The following is a 25164-nucleotide window of genomic DNA, read 5'->3' as shown; positions in this document are numbered from 1 at the left end:
TTCCATAAATATATTAACATCCAATCCCAAAGGCAGAGACAAGCGTTGGCAGACTCCCCAAAACTGGATTGGTTTGGAGCTTTTTATTTTTTTAGATTATTTTATGCATGTGGGTGTTTTGCTATGTATGACTGCACCAGATGCGTGCAGGATTCATGCAGGCCACAAGAGGGCACCATCCTCCGGAACTAGAGTTACAGATGGTTAGGGTTAGGGTACTGGGAATCAAACCTAGGTCCTCTAAACCACTGAGCTGTCTCTCCAGCTCTGATTTTAGGTTTTGTTTTTGTTTGGGATAGGATCTCAGTCTAGCCCAGATTTTCCAGGAACTTCATACACAGCCTTGGCTCCTCCCCATTTCAGCCTCCTAGGGCTGGAATTACAGGCATGAGCCACTGCACTTGGCCTTAGAATATGATACATGTGCTGAGTTGCCTGTTTTGTACCCAGCAAATGCTGGATGGAATCTCAGGAAATGTGACAGAAGCAAGAGCCACGTACCCCGTTCTCCAGTGCTTAGAGGTTAAGGTGGCAAAATACACCTGTGTAGAACAGTTGGCATGCAAGTGAGCTATTAGGTATAGGTTCACAGGCTCCGGGACTCGTGGGCGGTCTCCTGAGGCCCTAAATGCTGGCTGGAGGTTCTTGGTGCATTTGTAGGTGTGGACCTGCCACTGTAGGCCAGTGGTTCCTTTGTTCATCTCACCCTCTGTTGTAACACATCCTTTAGAGCCCAGAGTCAGGCATTCGTCCCTGGACCAAGACTAGTTGCTGCCTCTGCTGGGGAAGGATACCTTCACCCAACAGAATTTCTCTTGACCAGGCTGGCCTCGAACTCACAGAGATCCGCCTGCCTCTGCCTCTGCCTCTGCCTCTGCCTCTCGAGTGCTGGGATTAAAGGCGTGCGCCACCACCGCCCGGCTCCAACACGATTTCTCTTTAGGCAACTTGCGAGTGCTGAAGCATGGTGATGCTTAGTCTTGCCCACCTCCCAAAAGGGGCTCCTGCTCTCTAGGTCTGCTCACCGTGGGTTGAGTCCCCTGGGTAGCGGCTGCATGGCAGTCAGCCCCAATATATTTGAGAGTTTGAATTAGCCAGACATGGTCTTTGCCCCTGACATTGGCCCTGGGCCAAAGGACCATGTCCTGGCTTCTCAATAGCTCAGTGGAGACAGTTGCTGTCCCTCTGCTTCTAAGCTGCCAGGCTCCAGGCAGTACCCATATTAGCGTGGGAGGCCAGTTCCTCTGAAGCCTGGGAAGCTGAGCGTGGTGGTGCATGCTTGCTGCACAACACGGGGAGAAGCAGCTGGGGACGCACAGTGAGTTCCAGGCCACCTTAAGCTAGCAAGACCCTGTTTTCTAAAGCAAAACAACCAAAAACCCACAAGGAGGAACCAGAGGTGTTCTCCATTCCCGCCTGCTTAGAGATAATGGCTGAGTGGCCCCAAGAGAAAATGGTCTGACTCTTCTGGGCCAGGGCCAGGGGTTGTTCATCTACACTTGATTTCTAGGCTCCTGGAACACTGGGTCAAGGGAGTTCATTTTCCTAGTGTGGTATGAAGATTGTTTCTTCCCTCGAGTGACCAAGTTCAGGGTTCAGCTAGAGACTGTATTTGCTCAGAAGCCCAAGACAAGGCAACCTCAGTTTTCTGATGTTTTGTTTGTTTTCATTTTCCTGCTTTTTTTTATTTTTATTTTATTTTTTTTTTTTTTTTTTTTTGAGACAGAGTTTCTCTGTGTAGCTTTGGAGCTTATCCTGGTACTTTGTAGAAGGTGTGCACCAACCAGTTTCCTGGTTTTAAGTATTGAGAAAAATACATTTGACTCAGAGAGAGAGAGAGAGAGAGAGAGAGGGAGGGAGGGAGGGAGGGAGGGAGAGAGAGAGAGAGAGAGAGAGAGAGAGAGAGAGAGAGAGAAGGAGGCTTGGCTGAGTGCTAGCAGTTTCTTGCTGAACCTGAAGAAGGGCTATGGTTGGGAGGTGTTTGGGTTTCAGGTTCCAGCCTGGGCGCAAGTGAGCCTTAACCAAATGTGGTGGAGCAATCTGTAATCCCAGCATTTGGGAGGTGAACGTTCAGAGGTGAAGGGGAAGAACATCATAAAACAGGAGGACACGGCTGCTCCTAGGTATGATGGAGGAAAAGGTTTATTGTGGACAAAGGAGAGCATGGTCGGAGGCAGGGACATCTGGGAGAGTCCAGAGTGAACAGGGCCAGACCGAGTCCGGCCATGTGAGGAGAGCGAAGAGCCCGGAAACAAGGGCACCAAGAAGCTAAGAGGGTAAAAGGACTGGTGTAGCCAAAATGGCGGGATTATATAGGAAGAAGTAAATGGGCACCTGGGCCATTTGTCCCTAGTTTGAGACCTGACAAATTCAAGGTCACCCTTGGCTATACAGTGGTCTTAAGGCCATCCTCTGCTCTAAATGAGACTGGCTCAAGGTCCATGCACGTACATGTATAGACGTATGTAGGACTGGAGAGTCTTTAGTGGGCACCTGCTATGGCTTCAGGAAACCAGAGATGCCCGAGAACTGGGAAGTGGCCAGAGATGAAGCCCAAGGTAAACAGGTAATAAAATGTCCAGGTCATACCTGCCTGTGTCCTGTTATTACTCAGTGGCTGTGGACCTGCGCCGAGCCTTGTTCAACCATTGGCTGTGGACCTGAGCCTTGTTCAATCATCGGCTGTGGGCCTGAGGTGAGCCTTGCTCAAGCATCTTCACAGTTTCTTAACCCTGATACAGCTCCTCAAGTTGTAATTATCCCTGCTCTGTCAGTGGTAAGGAGGGGAAGACATTCAGAGATCCAGGATCTCACTGCTGATGAATAGCAGAGCCAGGATTTGAAGCCAGAACTGTTGATCCCAAAGGCCAGACAGTGAAGAGTTGCAGTGTGCCCAGAAGCCATGTGAGGAGACTGGTGACTTTGCAAATGAGGAAATCAAGGAAGGGCCTGTTGAGTGTTAAACTCCCTGAAAGGCGAGGCAGGAAACATTTCCTCAGCCACCTTCCAACTTACCCCCAGGGAGAAGCAGGGCTTCTGGAGGTCTAGGTCGAAGTTAACTTCCTCTTTGGCTGGCTGGGTGTGGTGGTGCACGCCTGTGGTCCAAGCACTGGGAAAGCAGTGGCAAGTGGCTTCAATGAGATGGAGGCCGGCTGAAGCTCCCTAGTGAGGCCCTGTCTCAGAAAACAATACAATAGCTCCCATAACAGTTAACTCACACAAGGATGGCTTGACCCTTGGAAATGGTCAGAATCTCGGGAGTTAAAACTGCTTGTGTGCGTGCACAGTGCTTCCGCTTCCTCCAGGGAAGGTAATAAAATTGTCAGTATTTGGGGGGGGGTTTGGTTGGTTGGAAATAATCTACTCACCGTAACCCTGATACTGCCACTAGGAAAAGTTACAAAACACCCATGCGGGAGCCAGAGGCATCTGTCTGGCCTCTTATTCCCAACCCATTTCTTGGCTATCGTCACTGCCTGGCTCTTAAAAGCAGGTGGGTTCTGGAAGTCTCGTTGACAAACCTCCCAACCCAGCCTACTTCTGAGACGTTTGTGTAAAACCCTCAGGCAAAGACAATTTTTTAATGAAATCTTGATATGGCCAATGTTTATTGAGGAACCAAACATGCTACATAAGTCCATATTCACCTCAGAGCAATGCTGAGGAGACTACACAACACCGCAGCCCACATCCACACACCCCCATATAGATGGGAAACCTGGGGTGCAAGAAAGCCAAGTAAGTTGTCTATGGTCTCTAAAGAGCAGCACTGAGTTTGTCTCTATAGACTGGCCGTGTCACGTAGAAGGGACTTTCCTGCCCACACAGCTCTTATCCTCACCCAAGCCTCAGAGTGGGCAGCTGTTGTGGAGTGAGCCCCCCTTCCATACAACAACATGGCAGTTCAGGAAGTCCTTAGAAGGGAAGGATGTAGGACTAGGACTGAGGGGCCAGGGACCATTGTCTGAGTATTCTCTCTCCCTTTCCCGGTGTCCCCCACTCTGGTCCCCTGCCATCCACAGTTGTGTGACTGCAGAGAGTAGCCGTCACTTTGGGTTTCATGGCCACCCGAGGCCTCAGGAAACACTAACTTGCACACTGCACACACACTCTCTGGGGAACACCTACCCCTCCCCCCAACAGAGGGCCCTGTGGGAAGTGTTTTTCTCAAGGATAGGAACTGTGGGAGAGGGTAGTGGGATGTAGCTATTTTAGCTTACAAGAGTTAATTATTATTAAATGTTCAAAGATTTTAAGAACTGCTTATTAAACAGGCAATAAAAGTCTAAGCCCATGTATGAATATATTGGAAACAGGTAATGAGTATGCAAAGTGAGCCGATTCCATGTCAGTGTAATCTATGCCCCAAATATACAGAGGGCGTTCGTTCTTTGCTGCCAAATGCCCACAATAAAGTTTCTGTGACAGACTACATGCCCAGCAATAAGGTTATAGTGGAGCTGCGTGCCAGACAGTGTGTGGTCCTGCTGTGGCGTAGGCTGCCTACCTACAAGGCTGTACAGGTACACTGATGTTCACACATGAGGGAACCACCCGGTGATGTGTTTCTCAAGGACGCCTTCCTCCATGCCTCCAGGTGATGCAATCCGGTTCACCTCTGCATGGTCCTGGGAGCCCTCGTCCTCTCTCTGTCACTCCAATCCCCTTCCCCCATCTCAGAACAAAGGAAAGTTACTGAAAACTTAGAAAACCTAGTTCTGCATTCTTGGCTACTAAACCGGCTTCCTCCCCTGAAGTTCCTAGCCGCCCAAGTCCCAGCCTAAGCACTCAGCTTTTGACCATACTTGGGCACAAACCCAGCTTGTGGGAGACACATCATCACCCCTCACCTACAATTTATAAAACTTTGTTGTCCTGGCTGGGGTTTGTGACTCTCTGGCCTTGATCTCTGGGATCAGTGAGTTGGGCCTGGGAGTTGCTTTGCTCAATATACCTATCGTTAAACCTTTTCAGTTTGACTTGATCTGGCTTACTGCATCAGTGGAGAAACTTATTGTAGAGAGGGGCACAGAAAACCTATTAGTTGGCAAGCACTAAAAATCGGGTGTCCCTCCCAAACTGGGGTTAAACATCGATTTCCCATCACTTTGCTGACTAAGCAGTCTGAGGACTGAGGTAACGATGGGGGGGCTGGGGGCGTGGCACAGTGGTAGAGCACACACACCTAGCATGCATGAAACCCTGGCTCTGACACTCAGCACTGAAGGGAAAAAAGAAAGATGAACACGGTGGCACATGCCTGTGATTCCAACATCCCCAGATATGTAGTGGATTTGAGGCCAGCCTGATTTTTAGGAGACTCTCGAAACAAACAAATGAAAAACTAAAAGTGGAGCCGAGTTTTAATCCCAGCACTCAGGAGGCAGAGGCAGGCAGATAGATCTCTGTGAGCTCAAGGCCAGCTCTGGAATCCTGCAGAGCGGATTCCAGGACAGCCAGAGCTGTTACACAGAGAAATCCTGTCTTGAAAACCCAAAACAGGGCTGGAGAGATGGCTCAGTGGTTAAGAGCATTGCCTGCTCTTCCAAAGGTCTTGAGTTCAATTCCCAGCAACCACATGGTGGCTCACAACCATCTGTAATAAGGTCTGGTGCCCTCTTCTGGCCTTCGGCATACACACAGATAGACTGTTGTATACATAATAAATAATAAATAAATATTAAAAAAAAAGAAAAACAAAAACAACGAAGTAAACAAACAAAAAACTGTAAATGGGCTTCCTTCTGAATATTTCCTGTTGATCAACACTGGATTCAGGGCTAAGACTCCTGGTTCAGATTCTGGGCATTGGATAGGGTCCTCTGGTGCATGTAACTGGTTTGTTATGTACTAATATGCAAGAAAATGAGAGGGCTCAGCCTTGAACTCTGGGAGGAAGATCATATTAGCAGTTAGGACCAAATCCTGGGTCCTGGAACAGTAAGAAACCAGCTTGCTGGCCACCTGTCTCCAACCGGCCACCTAAACAGTCAGAAACAGTGCAAAGCTGACAAGAGACGGCACCATGTGTCACCTTAGGAAGAGGAACAAAGGGAGCCCGTGATACCCCAAGTCTATCTTTGGGGTCCTGAGGTCTAGGATGCACGTAACTAGATAGTCCTGGCTGAGGTGTGGTCCTACCCACCTTCGTTGTCTTGGTTTCAGTCCATGAGAACTCTTTCTAGGAGACAAGTTCCTCCTCTGGCTAGCATCAGGCTCCAGCCTCCTTCTTCCTTTTCCCAGCCTAAAATTCCTGGGGAAATTGAAATTTCTTGGGAACCGTTGTTTCAACAGTTTGAAAGCCAAGGCTAATTCGATTACCGGAGTTTAAGTCTGGGAAGAAGGCATTTACTCTGAGACACACAGAGAAGTCAGGGATTTGGCGATTCGGATCAGCGGGTTAAAGTCTCCCATTCCAGGCTCCAGTCAGGACTCGTGCCATTATTCTCCCAAAGGACACAGTTTCCTCTTGTTGAGTCAGGCTCATCCTCCACTGCTGTGGAGAACACAGGCTTCCTGCTCATTTGCCCGTCTGTTCATCGCTAGCTCGTGAAGTGTCTTTTGGATCTGAGCAGATGTGAAACACTTAGCCTCTCCTCCTTCCATCCCTAGGAAGTCGGGCCCTCTCTGCAGCCAGCTGGGAGAGAACCTGCAGAGGGAAGGGGTGACCTCCAGTTTAAATTCTCTTCAGCTTGACGTGGTGTCATCACCGCCTCTCCCTACAAGCTGCTTGTGAGGGTCAGCTGCAGATCCCACAAGCTCTCCCCCAGGTTGTTGAGCAGGGTCTGGGGTCTTGACGAGCAAGACTGATGTGGGAGAGTTAGGGTAGAGTCAGCTACAGCTGCGCTAAAATCTCTCTCAAGAAAGAACACTCTGAAGCCGGGCGGTGGTGGCGCACGCCTTTAATCCCAGCACTCGGGAGGCAGAGGCAGGTGGATCTCTGGGAGTTCGAGGCCAGCCTGGTCTACAAGAGCTAGTTCCAGGACAGGCTCCAAAGCTACAGAGAAACCTTGTCTCAAAAAAAAAAAAAAAAAAAAAAAAAAACAAAAAAAAAGAAAGAAAGAAAGAATGAAAGAAAGAAAGAACACTCTGTGACCTAGCTCCTTGAAGTTCCTTCAACTTCCCGTTGGCAGCTTAGCCAGGCAGGATCGTAGGCATGTCCCTGACTTTTCCAGAGGTGAAGGACCCGACTGCTGATGATTTGACGCTGGTCTGGCTGGCGTCAGGGATCTGGGAATGGGGCCACCTTCTAGGCTAAAAGTCAAAGGTTACTGTCTTCCACAATGGCTGGGTCGTCACGTGTTGGCTGGCCACTGGCCAGGGTCTGAAGATGCTGGATTCCAGCTGGGGAGATGGATTACTGTTACCGAACAAGACTTGATGACCCGAGTTGGAATCTCTAGGACCTGCATAAAAGCCGAGACAGTAGCACAAGTGTCTGTTGTCTGTTGTGTCTGTACTACGCACAATAGCACAGCGTATCCCAAAATCATAACGTACCCAAACCAAGAGACAGGTGGTAGAGACAGGAGGCTCACCCGACGCAGGTCAAGTAACTCATAAAGTAGTGAGCGCAGAGGATACCCAGTCACAAACAAGATGACTGCCATATGCACGCCCACACACATACATGTACGCACACATATACGTGTTATGATTTTTTTTATTGTGTTCTGACAAAGCTTACTTTGAGTCAGAGAAGCAGAAGAGCAGCCACAGTTATTTCCTACCTTTTCCCTTCCTCCATCCAAAAGTGTCAAGCCCCTGTCTCAGCTCTGCCTTATCACTTCCTGTCCTCCTTCCAGTCATCCAAACCTCTATGGTCAGCTAGTTGCTGCCTCTGCCCTTTGACTCCAAGCAAGCTTTACTGGTCAGAACATAACGAAAATATCACACAACACATACATGCACGTACACACATGCACGTACACACGATGCCAGTTTCAAGGACTAACTCCATCTTCCAGTAAGGAGGCATCTCCAGCTCCTGGGGCATTCTGAGTGGGGAGGGGAGAGGAATCTAGGTGTGCTATTTGGAAATCTTTCTCATGGTGGTGTTTACCTGAGAGGAAGAGGAAAAAGGACCCATCCTTGTGGACCAAGATGGCATTCTTCTAACGGACCCAGTCTGGGTTATACGTGGTCACAAAGCCAAATTTATGAGGCCCATGCAGTAAAAAGTATAGGTCAGAGTAAACAAGATAAGCAAGTCTGCTTTCAGACGAAGACTCAGTTCTGCTTGCCCTCACCACCCTCCTGGCTGTAGCCGTGCCCCAGACCCTCTCCATACATCCCATTCCTCCCATGCTGGCACAGCAGCCTCCTTCCTAAACGTCCCTGAAGCCACCAGGGGGAGCCCCCAGAATGACAGTAGAGCTGGGAGTGATGATGTGGGCAAGCCTGGACTCTCAGTACTTCTGAGGTGAATGGAGGTAAATCAAGGCCAGCCTCCGCCACATAGCAAGGTGGAGGCTAGCCTGAGCTACATGAGACCCTTTCTCATTGCTTTACTCATGCATTTCTAATCTGCTAGTGACTTTTTGTGTGTTTGGGATAGAAACTAAACTCCCTGCTCCTTACAATGGTCCCAGAGGAGCTGGCCTGCCTCCTACGCTAGCCCACCAGAGACTGCCCCACCCCCACCCCATCTACTGTGCTCTGGTCATGGTGTCCTTGAGACCGTGTCCTCTGCTTCTCCTTCAGAGCTGTCACTTTTCCCCGCATCCTCCCCCGCATCCCCAGGACTCCACTGTATCATGTCCAGTGTCATTGATGCCAAAGCATTTGTGAGTCTGAAGCTCTCACTTACCTGTCAGTCTTCACCAAACCTGTGTGTGTGTGTGTGTGTGTGTGTGTGTGGTGTCTCTGGGACCACCAAGACCTGCAGAGTGATGATCCCCACAAGATGAGGAGATAGTTTGGTTCAACACAATAAGTAACTGGTGTTGGATCAAACTTGGTCAAAAAAATCTACTGACCCCAAGTAGATTTTTTTGTTTGCTTGTTTGTTGTTGTTTGGTTTTTCAAGACAGGTTTTTCTGTGTACCCTGGCTGTCCTAGAACTTGCTCTGTTGACCAATCTGGCTTCAAACCCAGAGATTCTCCTGTCTCTGGGATTAAAAGTGTGTGCCACCACCACCCAGCTCCAAGTAGTTTATTTTAGGCGTATTTAAGCACAGCACAGTTTGGTGAAAACTTTTCTGGCAATGATTAACTAGATCCTATGTGCACAATAAGGCTCATACTTGATGCATTGAAACTCTTTGTAAAGTACACGTGACGCCTCCCATAAAGATCACTGACCACATGGGACACCTTTCATAAAGATAGGTTCCGTAGATTGACGAACTCACAGTGAGGGTCTAGGAGAGGATCAGGTGTGGTCTCGGCCATACAGATATTATAAAGGTCACCAGGCTATTAACTGTGTCTGCTCCCAGCCTTCTGGGCAGATAACAGATTATACGCATCTCCCTTTGAAGGGACAACCCTATGTGTTTAACATTCCTGGTTGTCCCCCCCCCCACACACACAGGCTGAGTGTCTGAGTCAGGGAATGGTGTATAGTGTGTACTCAGTAAAATGTTTGGAGAGGTGTGCAAGATGGCTCATCGGGTCAAGGCTGCCAAACTTGACGTCCTGGTTTCCGTCCCTGAAATCGACACGGTAGGGAAAAGATCAACTCCTCTGAGTTGCTCTTTCATTTACACACACACACACACACACACACGCACACGCACACGCACACGCACACACACGCGCGCGCACACCCCTCTGCCACACAAAATAAATAAGTCCATGTTTGTTGTCTGAATGAGTAAGCAAATGAGTAAATAAATAGGCAACCCAGAGACTTTCATTGGAAAATCTTTAATTTAGGCACGCCATCCTCCACTGCTGCAAGCCAGGTAATGGGACAGGAGTCAGGAAGGATGTAGGGGATGGTGGGAGCGGCACCTCTAATTCTGTGCTTTGGGCTGCACAGCATGGGACCAGGAGACTTTAGTTACGACCTCCAGGTGCTAACCTCTGCCTGGGCATCCTTCCATGCTTGGCGGACGGTGAGCTTCACTCTGAAGGGGTCGATCAGAAAGACCACCTTGGGGTCACCCTCCAGGCTGGGCAACTGCCCATCGTCGGGCACATCCAGATCAAACCTCTGCAGCAGGCAGGCCATGAAGAGGAAGAGCTCTTGGCGGGCCAGAACCTCTCCAACACAGGAGCGGGGCCCAGCTCCGAAGGGCAGGTAACTTAATGAGGGTGTGACGAGATGGCTTCCAGTCGGGTCTAAGAAGCGTTCTGGAGACAACAGAGGGAAGCGTCAGCCAGAGGCCAAGCTTTTGCCCAGAGAACCTCAACCCACTTTTAGACCATGAGGAAATTAAGTATTCAGGAAAGATGAAGAGAGAGGAAGAGGTCGCACCAGGAGAAAATGCCACCATCCAAGAGAAGAGGTACAGGGCTACTGGGAGACAGATGCCTGCAGACTTCCCACAGAACTGATTTGAGGAGTTGGAAAGTCCAGTTATGAAGAGTTGGGGCAATCTCCAGGATAATGGGAATGGCAACAGGCCTGTGGGATGCAGCCAAGAATTTTCTAGTAGCAAGCCTAGTGGGCAGGAAGGAGGGTTGGCCCAGTGGAGCAGAATCCAGGCTAGCTGTGTGGCCCAGGGGCCAGGCTGGGGCAGACAGACACTCACCGGGCAGGAACTCATCTGGCCGCTCCCACTCCTCCTCACTGTGGTGCAGCGCCCACAGATTGATGATCACGTGTGTGTCCTTGGGGATGGTAAACTCGCCAATGCTGACCCAGACAAGGAGAAAGAAAAGAATAGTATCTTCCCCTTCAGTCCAGACCCGTGTCTCCAGGGCACCAGTAAGTTTGGAGGGAAAGCAAGATGGAGCTGTAGCTTAGTCAGTGGAGATCAGGGTGGCGGCAGATGCAGCCGTTAGGATGGCTAGGGTGGGATGATCGACAGCCATCACCATTTGACAACAGGTTGAGGAGCAGCTCAGGGCAGGAGGGACAAGGATCGGGGACAAAATGGGCTAGCTAAAGGCTGCATCCTAGGCTGAGTGTCTCGGTGAGAAAGACGTACCTTGAGTCAATGTTAGCCTTGTGGGGGATGAGTATGGGGGCCACAGGTCTGATGCGAAGCACTTCTCGGATAGTGGCCTCAAGCATGAGGAGGCGATTTCGGTCATTGAAAGTTGGTGTGCAGTTGAAACCGATATTCTGGTCAATCTCTTTTTGGATCTTCTTCATCACCTGAGGACCAGAACAAGGTCACGTGACCAGGTTGTTCTCGTCTAAGAGGGAGGCGGGCTTAGCAGAACCCAGCGGTCACAATCCCGACAAGATTCTATCCAGTGATGGCTCTGCAGCCTAGGCCTTGTTTCTAGAAGACGGGGCAACATTAACCCAGGGTCAGAGTCAGCCACTGCTTGTATGAGAGGCGGAACAGGGTTATCTGCACAGAGGGCTCCAGGTGTTGCGCCCCAGCCCGCCCCCCTCCCCCCCCCCAAATGGGGCTGGTTGGATTCCACGGAAGACAAAAGTGAGGAGACGCTCACTCACCTTGGGATTGTGGAGCAGGAAAGCCACAATCCAGCGCAACACCGAGACGGTGGTCTCTATCCCGGCCCCGAAGATGTCTGCCACCGTAGAGAGGATGTGCCGGTCTGAAAACGCAGTCGAAGCCTGGGCTTCGCTGCTGTTGTTGTTGTCTGCGTTCATCTTGGCTTGGATCAGAATGTCCGTCAAGCTGGAGATGGCGTCACTGCTGAATTTCTCCTGGAGCGGGAGGTGAGGATGAGGAGGGATACCCACCTCCATAACCCTGCCACGCTCTGTCTTAGACTAGAGACAGCAAGGTTCCCTGAACTTGAGAGTGGACCTGTGAGTTTGCAGAGGCAGCGGGAGCCCTGGGTCCCTTCTAAGACCTTTCTCGACTTCTCACTTTTCCACTCCCATGAAGAAGTCGGTTCCTAGCGGTAGCGTATGTGCCAGGCCCCTGCCAGGCCCCTGCCAGGCCCTGGAGCTCTTACAGTGTCTACAGTGTGCCCGGGCCTGCTCTCACCACACCCTAACCTCTTATTTGCCTCTGCCCTAGCTCTTACCTTGCAATTTTCCAATATTTTAGACAGTACTTCATCTCGAACTTTAACATAGCTCTTTATTGTGTCCAAGGTTTTATTGGGAAAAATCTGGAAACAGAAGAAAATGTCAAATCCATCTATCCAGCTAGGAGAATTCTTCCTGGAAGTAGACCTTAGTTTTCTCTTTAAGAAAATACTCCCCCCCCCCCCACAGCCTGGAGCTTCATCTGGGAAGGCAAGATAATGAGAGGATGAGATTACATGGCCAAGAAGGACAACTTAAAACATTGAAGGGCAGGGGGGACTCCTCATCCCCTCCACATTCAATTCACCAAGCCCCGACAGCTGTGTGCCCTCTCTTTCCCATAGAACAGAGACTAAGGCAAGTTCCTCAACTAGGTTCAGCCTGTTTTTCTCATCTAGACAAGAGGATAATTTGACATACCTCCAGGGGGAGCCTAATGATCAACAGCATGCTTGCTGTAGGCACATGGCAATTGGAAAATAATAAGAGTATACATATTAAGATACAGGATTTAGCCAGGCGGTGGTGGCGCACGCCTTTAATCCCAGCACTTGGGAGGCAGAGGCAGGCAGATCTTTGTGAGTTCGAGGCCAGCCTAATCTATAAGAGCTAGTTCCAGGACAGGCTCCAAAGCTACAGAGAAACCCTGTCTCAAAAAAACAAAACAAACCAACAAAAAAGATACAGGATTTAAAAAGGAGAGCATCACAGGACATGTTATAGTCCTAGTACTTGAGACTTGGAGGCAGGAGGAGCAGAATCTCAAGGTCATTCTCAGTTACAAGAGCAATCCTAGGTTAGTGAACTGTCTGCGGCTGCAAGAGGCACAGCAGACAGTGGCTGTTGGCTGAGTGTGATGAGAAAGATGGTCGTGGGAACCGGAAGCACTGGGGACACTGTCCCGGTGGGATCCGGAGTGGAGAGGTGTTCTCACCGCCAACCAGGGAAATATGTCCACCAGGTTATCGTGGCCCAGGCCATCCAGGATGCCTTCTGTAAAGGTCTTAATGGTGGTCAGGATCGGGTCGTTGTTCTCGTAGGAGATGCTGAAGCAGATGGCGCAGATTATGTTGGTTACTGCCATGAACAATGGCTGGGACAGATCGATGGACTTCTGGTTGTGGGTGAGCAGCAAGTCACACAGTGAGCTGGCTTCCTGGCAGACTGGGGAGAGAGGGAATGCTAAATACGTCACCTCTCCACCAGGGCCCACTTCTCTGGGATGGCCACTGGGTGGCAGCAGCCGCTAAGGAATGACTGGACCCAGCTCCCCAGCCCCAGGGCAAGCTTCTCACTCACTGATCTTCTCCAGTTTCTGGTCACCATCCCTGAACAGGGCAAAGGAGCTGAGCGCCAACTTTCGGTGCAGCTGCCAGGTGCCACTGGAGTCGGCAAAGGCGATGCCTTTTCCTTGGTCCGACAAGAGGCTTAGAGTCACCTTTGGAGAGCAGGCAAGACTGTAGAAATTATTAGGCACCCCCTGGAACTCTCTGTCCTCTCCCTGGACCTGCAGGGCTGACTTGAGGGCTGCTCCCCTCTTAATAGGACGGCCCTAACAGTTCCATGAAAGGCGGTAGGGAGGAGATGGAAGGAGCCCTGAATTTGAATGCAAGAGTTCTGGGGTTCAGTTTATCAGTAGGGTGCCCTCTGGGCCTCTCTGCTTTGGTTTCTGACCAGGAGCAGGCAGCTATGGGCGGGGAAAGCTAGGCACAGGGAGATTGGGAGATTTCGCTACCTTTCCCACCACCGTCAGACTGCCAAAGGTCACAGAATTCATGCCGTTTCTTTCTCTTCTCACTGCTGGACTGTGAACCCAGCTTCAAACCCGCTTTTGACAACAGCACATGCTTGAGCTGTCTCCTCTGAAAGGTACCTCCAAAAGCACAAAGGCCCAAAGTCTCCCTCTTACAGCCCCACCTGGCCCAGCCTCTTTTATTCTTTTGCTTCTGAGAGGAACCCCAAATCTGGGAAAGCCCTGTAGCGGGGCAGGCCGCTCTGGCTGACTGGCCCAGGGTGAATGATTTTATTTTGGCCTGCTCAAAGCTGAGGCCAGCTGTGCCTTATTGGGGTGCTCAAGGGAACCCTTGCAGCAGGGTCACGGGAGCAGGGGTGTTGTTTGTAGGATGGCTACTCAACAGTCAGCACAATGAAGTCAGAGGCCTTGAGATACTACTGTATGTCCCTGCTCCCTGCCCCCCCTCCCGCTATCTGTGAGCCAAAGCCACATGCTCAGGGAAACGACAATCTTAGCCCCCCCCCCCCCCCCCCAGCTACTGGAGTCAGCTGCTTCTCCCAGCGTCTTCCTGTGGACGATGCAACCACTGCCCCTATTTTCCAACAAATGTAACAGTCACACCTATGGAGAACTTTAGCTTTAGGTCTGGGCGATGGGCTTTGTCAGTGCGATCTAGAATGACTATCTCATACTAGAGGGAAGAGTTAGGGCTCCCTAACTCTGCAGGTCCCTGCACCACCTTCCTGGACAAGCCACTCAAGAGGTCTCCCTCCTTCCCAGTTTAGAGATTGGAGAATGTCTGCGGGAGTGGTCCCACTAGTCCGGTTTTGGAAAAATGAAGAACTGTACAATCCCAGGGGCTGAGAGGGAAGGGCAGGCCCTGCTTACCATTTGTGGCCGACCGGAGAATTCTTTTCCTTTCTTAACGAGCACTTCCTTGGCCAGCTGATACTGGCCGATGATCACTGTAGGTGTGGTACCCAGATAAAGAGAATAGATGGGACCATATTTTTCCTGCAGCTTGAAGAAATTGACATGCATATGCCCACGTCTGGGGAGAAATGGCAGGCTGCCCACAATGGGCAGGAATGGGAGGCTCTTGGGGTAATTGGTACAAAGTGTCTTTGACTCGTGCCAAAAGAAATAGGCTAGGATGAGCAACAAGAGAGCCACAAGTTCCCACATGGTAGCCGGATATCGGCTGATGGCCAGCCTGGAGTGGAGAAGCTGCAGCGGCTTCGGCGAGGAAGGAGGACTTTTAAAGACGTCCCTGGTTGTCACCTTGAAGTTGTGTTATCTCTTGGCTGGTGAAAGTTTATCCTGGAATGAATTCAAGCCTGAGTCCTCACCCAGAAAAGGGAGAGAGAGGGAATGCGGCCTCCTCAAGGGCTGGCCCAACTTCAGGATGAACCCCCGGAGGAGGAGCAGGTTAAGAAGCAGATCATCCCCCTGGGGCTCCTGCGTGACGGAACATCCCAGAGGCAAACAGTATCACAGTGAGATCAAGGTTTTAGAGCCTGCATGTTCTTATGTCAAAAGTGCTGCATAGACAGTAATATCATCAGGTTGCAGCAAGTCAAACCCGTCCAAGGCACTTAAATCTTATTATTTAATAGCTGACAAGAATGAGCTTCCAAAGGCCACATAAGACAGTGGTGACAAGGGCCCAGATGGCCTCAGTTTTGGTGGCTGCTTAAGTATTCAGAGCGTCAGCTCAGGCGCCATTTCAAGTTTTTGTTCAAATCTAGCTTGGTCACTTTCTAGATGCATTGTCTTGAGTGAGCTACTTAACCTTTTCTGGGAAAAAAATCATTTTATTATGTTACCATATATAAAACATAAAGCGTATCATTTAAAATACTTTAACTGAGGGCTGGCTCAGCGGTTAAGTGCACTCACTGGCTGCTCCTCTAGAAGACCCCGGTTTGATTTCCAGCACCCACATGGCAGCTCACAACTTTCTGTAATTCTGGGTCCAGGATCTAATGCTCTTTTCTGGCCTCTGCAGGCACCAGACACATATGACATGCATACCTTAGCTAGTAGATAAAGCATAAAACCACATTTCAGAGTGGCATTTTAATCATTTATCAATTGACAAGCATGGCGTTTGATTTGTTTATCAGATCCTCAGACTTGGGTGACAAGTCCCCTACTCACTGAGCCAACCCTCTGGCTCGTTCATCATTTTTTTTTTTTTTTTTTGATTTTCGAGACAGGGTTTCTTTGTGGCTTTGGAGCCTGTCCTGGCACTAGCTCTGTAGACCAGGCTGGTCTCGAACTCACAGAGATCCGCCTGCCTCTGCCTCCCGAGTGCTGGGATTAAAGGCGTGCGCCACCGTCGCCCAGCATTCGTTCATCATTTTTAAATGTACGTTTTGGCTAGGGCATGGCGTTATACACCTGTAACCCCAGCATTCAGAAGGCCGATGCCAGAGAGTCAGGCCAGCCTCAGTTTCACAGGGAGTTTGAAGCTATCCTGGGCTATGTAAGACTATGTCTCACTCAAAATCAACAGCAAAAAACTTTACATTTTAGGAGTATAAAGCTTGTGCTCATTGCTACACAACTATCTAAGACTTACATCACTCCATGGCAGCTCTGGAGCCCATAACCAAACTCTCAATTCTCTGCTCCAGACCCGGACACCTCTAATCTACTTTCTGTCTACTAACATGCCTATTCCTTGTTCTAGATTGGTTTCTTTCGCTGTGATAAAGTCCATGACCCAAAGCAACTTAGAGAGGAAAGGGTTTATTTGACTTACACATCCCAGGACACAGTCTGTTGAGAGAAGCTAAGGCAGGAAGCTGGAGCAGGAACTGAAGCCGAGGCCCTGGGGTAGTGATGCTTACTGGCTTGCTCCCCATGGCTTGCTCAGCCTGCATTCTTATTCAACCCAGAATCACTTGTCCATGGGTGGCACACGGAGTGAGCTGGGCCCTCCCACATTAATAATTAATCAAAACAATGATCCTACAGACTTACTTATAGGCCAACCTGATAAGGCATAACTTATCTGAGGTTCTTCTTTTTCCAGGTTATGTCTAGGTTTGTGTCAAGTTTGCAAAACCACCCAACTCAGTTGACCCCTTGACAACTTGACACACAAACACATCACTATTAAAACATAACCTCTCCTTTTCTGATCCCTAAGATCTCCTATTAATATCAATGTAACAAACACTATAAAACTGATATAACTTTAAAAGTCCTACAGTCCTTAAAAAAAATGACATTAAAAAGTTCATAGTCTCGACCCAGACTTTAATGTCAGCACTCAGAAGGCAGAGAGTGGATCTCTATGAGTTTGAAGTCAACTTGGCCCACACAGTGAGCTCCAGGCCAGCCAAGGCTACACAGTGAAAAAAAAAAAAAGAAGTCCAAATTGTCTTGTGTAAGATCGAAAATGTTACATACTTTCTTACTCCAAGAGAGAAGAAACAGGGCAACCATAATCAAATCAAAGCAAAACTCAATTTCAGAGCGCAACTATGCCTGACATATGGCACTCACCATCTTTTGAGCACCAAAGGGCTCAGTTTTTCCAGTAGACATTGCTTGTGTCTTACACTCTGGAAGGCGCTACCCCTCAGCTGCTGCTGTTACTGGTGGTCATGCCACGCATGGTATCTTCAATATGCTGGGGTCTCCACTGTTACTGAGGCAACACCGTCACCGATGGCCTCTTCTAGCCTTCCTTTAGGGACTCCAGCCCTGCCACATAGTGCCCAAACCTCAGCTGTTCTCTATGACTCCTTCATGACTTCAAAACCAGTACCACCTGGTGACTTTTACACATAACCAAGTTAGGCTGGTGTTGTGGAACAATGGTCTTGTGCCCTGTAAAGATTTGTCATTTGTATTGGTCTAATAAAATGCTGATTGGCCAGTAGCCAGGCAGGAAGTAGAGGCAGAGCAATGAGAACAGGAGAATTCTGGGAAGAGGAAAGTCTCAGTCTGCAGTTGTCACCCAGATATGGAGGAAGCAAGATGAGAATGCCTCACTGATAAAAGGTACCTAGCCACATGGCTAACACAGACAAGAATTATGGGCTCATGTAAGTTATAAGAGTTAATAAGAAGCCTGAGCTAATAGGCCAACCAGTTTATAATTAATATAGACCTCTGTGTGTTTCTTTGGGACTGAATAGCTGTGGGACCTGGTGTGACAGAAACCTTTGTCAACAGAACCTGCTTTCTTCTGTGATGACTAACACCAGAGATGCCCATTCCCTTGGGGCTGTGAATTCTCTGGTAATATTGAATCAGTGTTATACAGGTTGAACTGAGGATTTCCAGCAGAAGCCGAGGATTGAGTTTTAAGGGAGCTCTACCAATAAAACCCAAGGAGCCCATTGGGTAGAATATAACTCAGGGTCAGTCACTAACATAGCATTCAGGGGCTCCAGTCCTCAACACCCCAAAATAATAATAAGCTGGGAGTAGTAACATGCACCTTAAATCCCAGCACTTGGGAGGCAGAGGCAGAGGCAGAGGCAGAGGCAGAGGCAGAGGCAGAGGCAGAGGCAGAGGCAGAGGCAGAGGCAGAGGCAGAGGCAGAGGCAGAGGCAGAGGCAGAGGCAGAGGCAGAGGCAGAGGCAGAGGCAGAGGCAGGTGGATCTCTGTGAGTTTGAGGCCAGCCTGATCTACGAGAGCTAGTTCCAGGACAGCTAGGACTGTTACGTGGAGAAACTCTGTCTCAAAAAGACCAAAACCAAACCAAAATCAACACCAAAAACAAACAAACAAACAAAAACAAAAAACCAAACCCGTAAGTGGAATTGCCTCATTTAGGTACACTGTGACCGTATTTATTTCCAGCTCTCTGAGTCGTCCATGTTTACACACTTTCACGTGTAACGTGTGTAGTCAGAGATAAGCAGAAGAGCAGTGTGTTTGGTTGTTTTCACAAAAGTCTCGTTTCTTGCTGATGATTGGAGCAAGCTGTCCAGAGGAGAAAGCAGCCTCCGTCTGGTTCTCCAGTTTCAGGCTCCCCATTTTTTAGCCCCACTGACAAAGTTTCAGCAATCCTTCATCATCAGGTCTAGCCAGGGCACTGACCAGATCCACTCCTAAAGCTAAAAAAACTGCCAATCACCTCTCTTACATGAATGGCCTCCCAGCCTTCCACTTCAGGGCTCCAGAACCCAGTTCGTGGTGGCCATTCTGTTCTTATGTCTTGGGGACACCCTCCCCAGCACACCTCCTGGGCATCCTGCGTCAGGACTAGCTTCCGTACTCACGCTGTTTTTCAGACCTTGCTCACTCTGTAGTCCAGGCTGCTCTCTAACCTCAGAGCTCAAACCGTCCTCCAGCCTCCGCCTCTAGAGTCCCTGTGTCAACAGGCAGATGATCCTGGCTCTTTCATTAACCCGTTCTAAAACTTGGGCGTTCTTCCTCTCTATTCTGGATGCTCCTGATTGGCTTTAGGGTCTGTGTAAGTGTGCAGACAACAGACTCACAAAGACTGTCCTTCTCATTGGGGTTTCAGGGGTGGCTCAGGAGTGAGGAGACTGGGTTCAGTTCCCAGCCCCCATGCAGTGGCTCTGTACCTACCATTCCAGGGCATCCGATGCCATTTTCTGACTGTCTTATGTACACACACAATGCATATACACAGATGTAGGCAAAACACTCCTACATGTAAAATAAGTTTAAAAAGACTGTCACTGGGTGCTGGTGGCACACTCCTTTAATCCCAGCACTTGGGAGGTAGAGGAAGGCAGATCTCATTTTTGATTTTAGGGGAATCATAGTTATCTACTTGCTCACCCGAGTCAGGAAATCTCTGGCAGTCATAAGTGCCCTGGAAATTTTGTTTAGTTTGTAGGCTTTAACTAATCATTGCATCTCTAAGTTGGGTTCATTTTCTAGTGACTGCATCATGTGATTTTTTTTTAAAGATTTATTCATTTGTTATCTATCTGCATGCACAGAAGAGGGCACCAGATCTCACTACAGATGGTTGTGAGCCACCATGTGGTTGCTGGGAATTGAACTCAGGACCTCTGGAAGAGCATCCAGTGCTCTTAACAGTTGAGACATCTCTCAACCAGAACCAAACCAAACCAAACCTGGGGCTGGGGAAACAGCTGGATGTGAGTGGTAGGGAAGAAGAAGCAATTGAAGTCTGAGCTTGCTTCCTTGGAAAGTGGCCATCTCCTGCTTGGTTTATAACACAGAGGGTAATTCAAAGACTGAGCACTGTTTATGGGTTTGTGTAGGTGGAGACCGCTCGTTCATTTCCCAGCCCTCTAGACCCGAAATAATTACAAAGAAACTGTATTAATTACAACACTGCTCGGCCAATAGCTTTGGCTTCTTATTAAGAAACTCTTATATTTTAAATTAATCCATTTCTATTAATCTGTGTATTGCCACATGACTGTGGCCTACTGGTAAGGTTCCATCTGGCATCTGTTTCTTTCGGTGCCTACATGGCGTCTCTCTGACTCTGCCTTCTTTCTCCCAATGTTCAGTTTTATTTCCCACCTAGCTCTATTCTGCCCTATCACTGGCTAAAGCAGCTTTTTTTTTTAATTAACCAATGATGATAAAACATATTCACAGCATACAAAGGGGACTTCCACATTAGGTTTGGAGTGGTATGTGAACTACTGAGTTCTGGTGTTAGAATTCCAGGAAATACCGTGCATGCGTCAGGGACGCATGCATCAGGGACGTGATGCCCCACTTCGGGCATGTACCCTGGGAGATTCCATACTCAGAATCAAGCTTTGGGGCACATGACCTGAGCTGATGCGTGGACACACTGCCTCACCTAAGTCTCTGTAGAAGGAAGGTTCTGCTGGAGACTGCTGCTCGAAGGTGCCTGAGGTCAGTGGAGGTGGATAAAGGATTTCCTTCCTGACGGCACTAATGAATGGTTTAAGATTTTTAACTCTTTCACACGCCTTTAATCCCAGCACTCCGGAGCCAGAGGCAGAGATCTCTGAAAGTTTGAGGCCAGCCTGTTCTACAAAGTGAGTTCCAGGACTGCCAAGGCTACACAGAGAAATCCTGTCTCAAAGAAAAAAGGAAGAAAGAAAGATTTTTTAACTCTTAGCAAAACAGCTTCTAGAGCTGATATTTTGAGATATAAGTATTTTGTGTGCTTTCTGGAGGAGGCAAAGACTGGAGCTCCAACTGAAGGCTTCCTCGCCTACGGGCACCTACGGGGCTTCTCTGACTGGGGGTGTGCCTGAAGGCTTCCTCATACCCTTCACGTAAGAGTCTCCTGGGTATGGTTTCTCTGGAGCTATCACTGAAGCTCTTCCTCTCTCTTGCAACACTCCAAGAGCTAACGCCCTGGAAACTTTTACCACAGACACAGGGCTTCTCACCAATGTGAACTCTCAGAAGGATTTGAGATGGGAGCTCCCAGGGAAGGCTCTGCCACACTCGGAATTTATAGGGCTTCTCCACAGCGTACTTATGCCTATTAAGTTTTCAAATACTTACCTTAGCATCACATTTATTTACCTCTCGAGTGTGGTCTTGGCAGTTCTGTGGGTAAATTACAGTCAAACTCCCACAGTGTTATATATCTGGGTGTCTGCCTGCATCTGTGTATGTGAACCGTGTGCATGCCTGGTGCTTGCAGAGGTCAGAAGAGCGAGTTGGATCCCCTGGAACTGGAATTATGGATAATTATGAACTGCCATGTTGGTACTTGGAACCAAATACACGCACACACACACACACACGCACCCACACACACACGCACACACACAATTAAAAATAAAATAAGAATAAATCTTTTTAAAAGACAAAAAATTAAACTCAATGTTTCCAGAGGGTATGCAGGAGAGAGAATGGGAAATTATTGTTTAATAGGTACACTCTTTACAATGATAAAAATAATCTGGAAATAATGATTATAGTTGTGTAGGGGGAGCCTGTGTGTTTTCTGGCTGCGCAGACCTGAAATAATCACACTGAAACTATATTAATGCAATACTGTTTGGCCAATAGCTTAAGCGTATTTCTAACTAATTCTTACATCTTAAATTATCCTATTTCTATTATTCTGTATTTTACCATGAAGTTCATGGTTTACCAGTGCCGGTGCATGGGTATCTTTCTCCTTCAGCAGCTACATGGCATCTCCCTGATTCTGCCTTCTTTCCTCCTCTATCTGCTTGGAATTCCTGCCTTGCTCTATTCTGCTAAGCCACTGGACAAAACAGCTTTATTCATTAACCAATAAAAGCAACACATATATAGGACTTCCCACACCACTTCTTTTTCTGTTCAAATAAAAAGGAAGGTTTTAACTTTAACATACTAAAATTACGTATAACAAAACAGGTATCAAGCAAGGATTACAGTTCTAATATTTATATCTACTTTATCTTTTGTTATAATTAAGGAAAACTATAATTATAACTACCTTTTATTCAACTCCATCGAAAACTCCAGAAGGATATAATATTAACTAAGTAAACAGGAAGTGCATTGTAAGAAACTTCCACAACTCTAGAATTGACAGAGACATCTTGCTGTGTGGACAGCCACCCGAAGTTCTTCTGTAACATTGCAGGCATCCATCTTCAGCCTACAGGCCTGTAGTATCAGTCAGACTTTTCAGTGAAGCGGGAAATTTGAAGATCTGCTCTGCCTTGTACTAGAAAAGCTCATCAGTTGTGTTTTTCTGTGTCCTGTAAAAATGTCTGGCTGTTTCTTTCATGAAGCAGGAACCCTAAAGGATTGATTCACCTTCTTCAGGCATTAAGCAGTCTAGGCAAGAACAGTTTCTTGCCAAAATGTCTAAAAAACTCCATAAGGAGCTTCTTTGATGCCCATCCTCTTGAAGTAGATTGGTGCTGCCAGGAGCAGATGAGTCTCATTGTCATGAAAAGTCCTAAGTTTTTAAAACATTTTAAATGCTATATTCTGTTTAGTCTTAGAAAGATTTGAAGAATACCTATCTAACTGAAATATATCTCTATATATCTAGAAAACCTAACTAGCATGACTGCAAGTTTGATTATTATAGTTGATTATCTATTAACCTATATTTCTTAATTATATATTACATTTTTAAATGAGCTGCACAAACACAATACCTTAATCAATAGCATAAATATTTATAATAAAATTGACCTTAAATTTGTATCAATAAACCAAGATCCATACCAATGTAAAGTATTTATCTGTATAGCATAACCCCTTTTAAATGAAAGCAAACATTTATAAACCATATTTGGGAATTTGGGTGTAGTTCTCTCCAAACTACTTCCTGATTTTTGTTGGGCAAAGTAATTTGGGGGCTTTACACAGAACTTTCAGGGGCTCTTGGTCCATCAAACCACATTAGGATTTTTGTATGTGTAACTTTTCTATTACTATTCTTTCCTTTCCGTGTGCATCAGTGGGCCCCGATGCTTTGGGCCTATGGTGCCACAGTGTGCCATGATGGGAGGGAGCATGTGGGGAAGGACTGTTCACTTCACGGCTGGGAAGGTGTCTTCGTTCAGGTTTCTATTGCTGTGAGGAGACACCATGACCATGGCAACTCTTATAAAGGAAACATTGAATTGGGGCGACTCCCTTACAGTTTCAGAGGTTCAGTCCATTATCATCACAGCAGGGAGTAAGGTGGCAGGCAGGCAGACAGGCAGGTGTGGTGTTGGAGGCAACAGGAAGTGGACTGACTGACGCTCTGGGTGATATCCTGAGCACAGGACACCTCAAAGCTCACCAGTGCCACTCCCTACGAGATTGTGGGGGCCAATTACATTTAAACTACCACAGATGGAAAGAGACAGAATGGACTGGGGTCTCACTATCCCCTTAAAGGGTACACTCCCAATGGCTGAACAGCAAGCGGTACAGCTCAGCTGGAGAGGTATCCTGGCAGTCTGGAGCCAAGAAATACCACAAAGTCACTCAGCACAGCAAGCCTCACACAGAGATTGGGAGGGGGAAACCCAGGACGGTGGCAGTCTCTGCTGCGGTGAGAAGCAACAGAGAACTGGGCAGTATACACGGGGCTTCTTTGCTGTAGGATGGGGCTTTCCAGGATGGCCTGATTTGGGGGCAAGCTCAAGGATTGGTGAGATTTTTTTCTTGTAGGGTGGTGCCTGGCCACTCTGCTATCTTGGGACTAGGAAGGCAGTTACAATCCTTTGGAACCTTAGGGAAGTGGGTGGGGAGGGGGCCTGGCCACTTGTATGCCTTGAGAGTTTACAAAATGTACGAAGGGAATATCTGCCCATGGCCCGTTTCCCTACCGCTTGAGTTGGCATGAAAAGCCAACACTAATATCCTTCTGTTAAACCTCACTTCCAAAGTAAAGTATGGTTTTTTGTTTTGTTTTTCTTGTTTTTTAGAGACACAGTTTCCTCTAAGTATCTCTGGACGACCTGGAACTCACGCTGTAGACAAGGCTGGCCTCAAACTCACAGAGATCCACCTGCCTCTGCCTCCCTAATGCTGGGATTAAAGGCATGTGCCACCATGGCCCTGTATAAACAGGGTTTGTTGGACTAGAAGTCCAAACGTCAGGGAGGAGTTGCTCCAGACACCACTCACACAGCTGCAATTGATGCAAAAGCAAGAGGATTTTTACTCTGTCAGGACAGGGCCCTTCAGGTTCGGGAGATGAAGGACATCCAATAGCTGTTACAGCCCATCTTTTAAAGCAAAAAGCCACAGACACAAGGGGGGAATCTGTAGGTTGTTTTCCAATTTATTAGATTGGCTTATTCAAAGGGTTACTAGCAGTGATTGGTCTATTCCAGGGCAGGAGAATAGCTGGGTGATCGGATGAGATAAGAGGAGCATCTCTGGCTTTCCTGACCTTGGTCCAGTGCCTAAATCAATACATCAGGAACTGAATCAACATCTGTGGGTTGTCTTTGCCTCAATTCCCAAACAAAGTTATGTTTGAAGATTATTCACAAGGACACAGGGGGATGAGCTGATGTGGGAGTGTCATATATCAATCTGTTGATTTCATTGGCTGAGCAATAAAGAAACTGCTTGGCTTAGCTTAGAGCATAGATGGGAGGAGGAAACAGAATAGAATTCTGGGCGGAAGAGGAAGTGAGGTCAGACTCTGCTCTGCTCCCGGAGAGACTCGACAGCTCTGCTCTGGAGCAGAGACACCATGCTTGCCATGCTACACTCTCCCAGGATGGACGAAGGCTAGAATCTTCCCGGTAAGCGCACCTTGGGGTGCTTACACGCATTATTAGGAATGGGCTAGTCCAGGTGCGAGAATTAGCCTGTAAGGGCTAGAGTTCATGGGCCAAGCAGTTCTTTAAATGAATACAGTTTGTGTGTTGTTATTTCGGGC

The 25164-nt window shown here is 48.1% G+C and overlaps 2 protein-coding genes across 8 annotated transcripts in view; one reads left to right on the top strand and one right to left on the bottom strand.

Moving 5' to 3' along the window:
- The window catches only part of Borcs7 (BLOC-1 related complex subunit 7), a 172979-nt gene that overhangs the window by 133310 nt on the left and 14505 nt on the right, over window positions 1-25164 (top strand). Inside the window, exon 1 of one of the 2 annotated variants that reach the window (XM_050146579.1) lies at window positions 21510-25027. The exons of the other annotated variant lie outside the window; for it this stretch is intronic. The gene's annotated coding sequence lies outside the window, so the exon portion shown is untranslated. Of the gene's footprint in view, window positions 1-21509; window positions 25028-25164 lie in introns of those variants that run through there. 2 annotated transcript variants of the gene reach the window in all.
- Cyp17a1 (cytochrome P450 family 17 subfamily A member 1) overlaps window positions 9855-25164 on the bottom strand; it is a 22841-nt gene continuing 7531 nt past the window's right edge. Inside the window, exons 2-10 of one of the 6 annotated variants that reach the window (XM_050146347.1) lie at window positions 21324-21496; window positions 14748-15656; window positions 13424-13562; window positions 13059-13288; window positions 12121-12207; window positions 11579-11794; window positions 11100-11269; window positions 10701-10804; window positions 9855-10299 (exon numbers count right to left, since the gene is read on the bottom strand). In XM_050146347.1, the coding sequence (XP_050002304.1) occupies window positions 10007-10299; window positions 10701-10804; window positions 11100-11269; window positions 11579-11794; window positions 12121-12207; window positions 13059-13288; window positions 13424-13562; window positions 14748-15044 (1536 nt within the window). In that variant the 5' untranslated portion in view covers window positions 15045-15656; window positions 21324-21496 and the 3' untranslated portion in view covers window positions 9855-10006. Of the gene's footprint in view, window positions 10300-10700; window positions 10805-11099; window positions 11270-11578; window positions 11795-12120; window positions 12208-13058; window positions 13289-13423; window positions 13563-14747; window positions 21497-25164 lie in introns of all 6 variants that reach the window. The other 5 variants (XM_050146368.1, XM_050146357.1, XM_050146377.1 and 2 more) reach the window with 5 other exon arrangements.

Source organism: Alexandromys fortis, unplaced genomic scaffold, assembly GCF_014885135.2.
Source record: "Alexandromys fortis isolate MF-2015 unplaced genomic scaffold, M_Fortis_MF-2015_v1.1 scaffold_16, whole genome shotgun sequence".
Lineage (NCBI taxonomy): Eukaryota > Metazoa > Chordata > Mammalia > Rodentia > Cricetidae > Alexandromys > Alexandromys fortis.
This window is presented reverse-complemented; position numbering and strand designations above follow the sequence as displayed.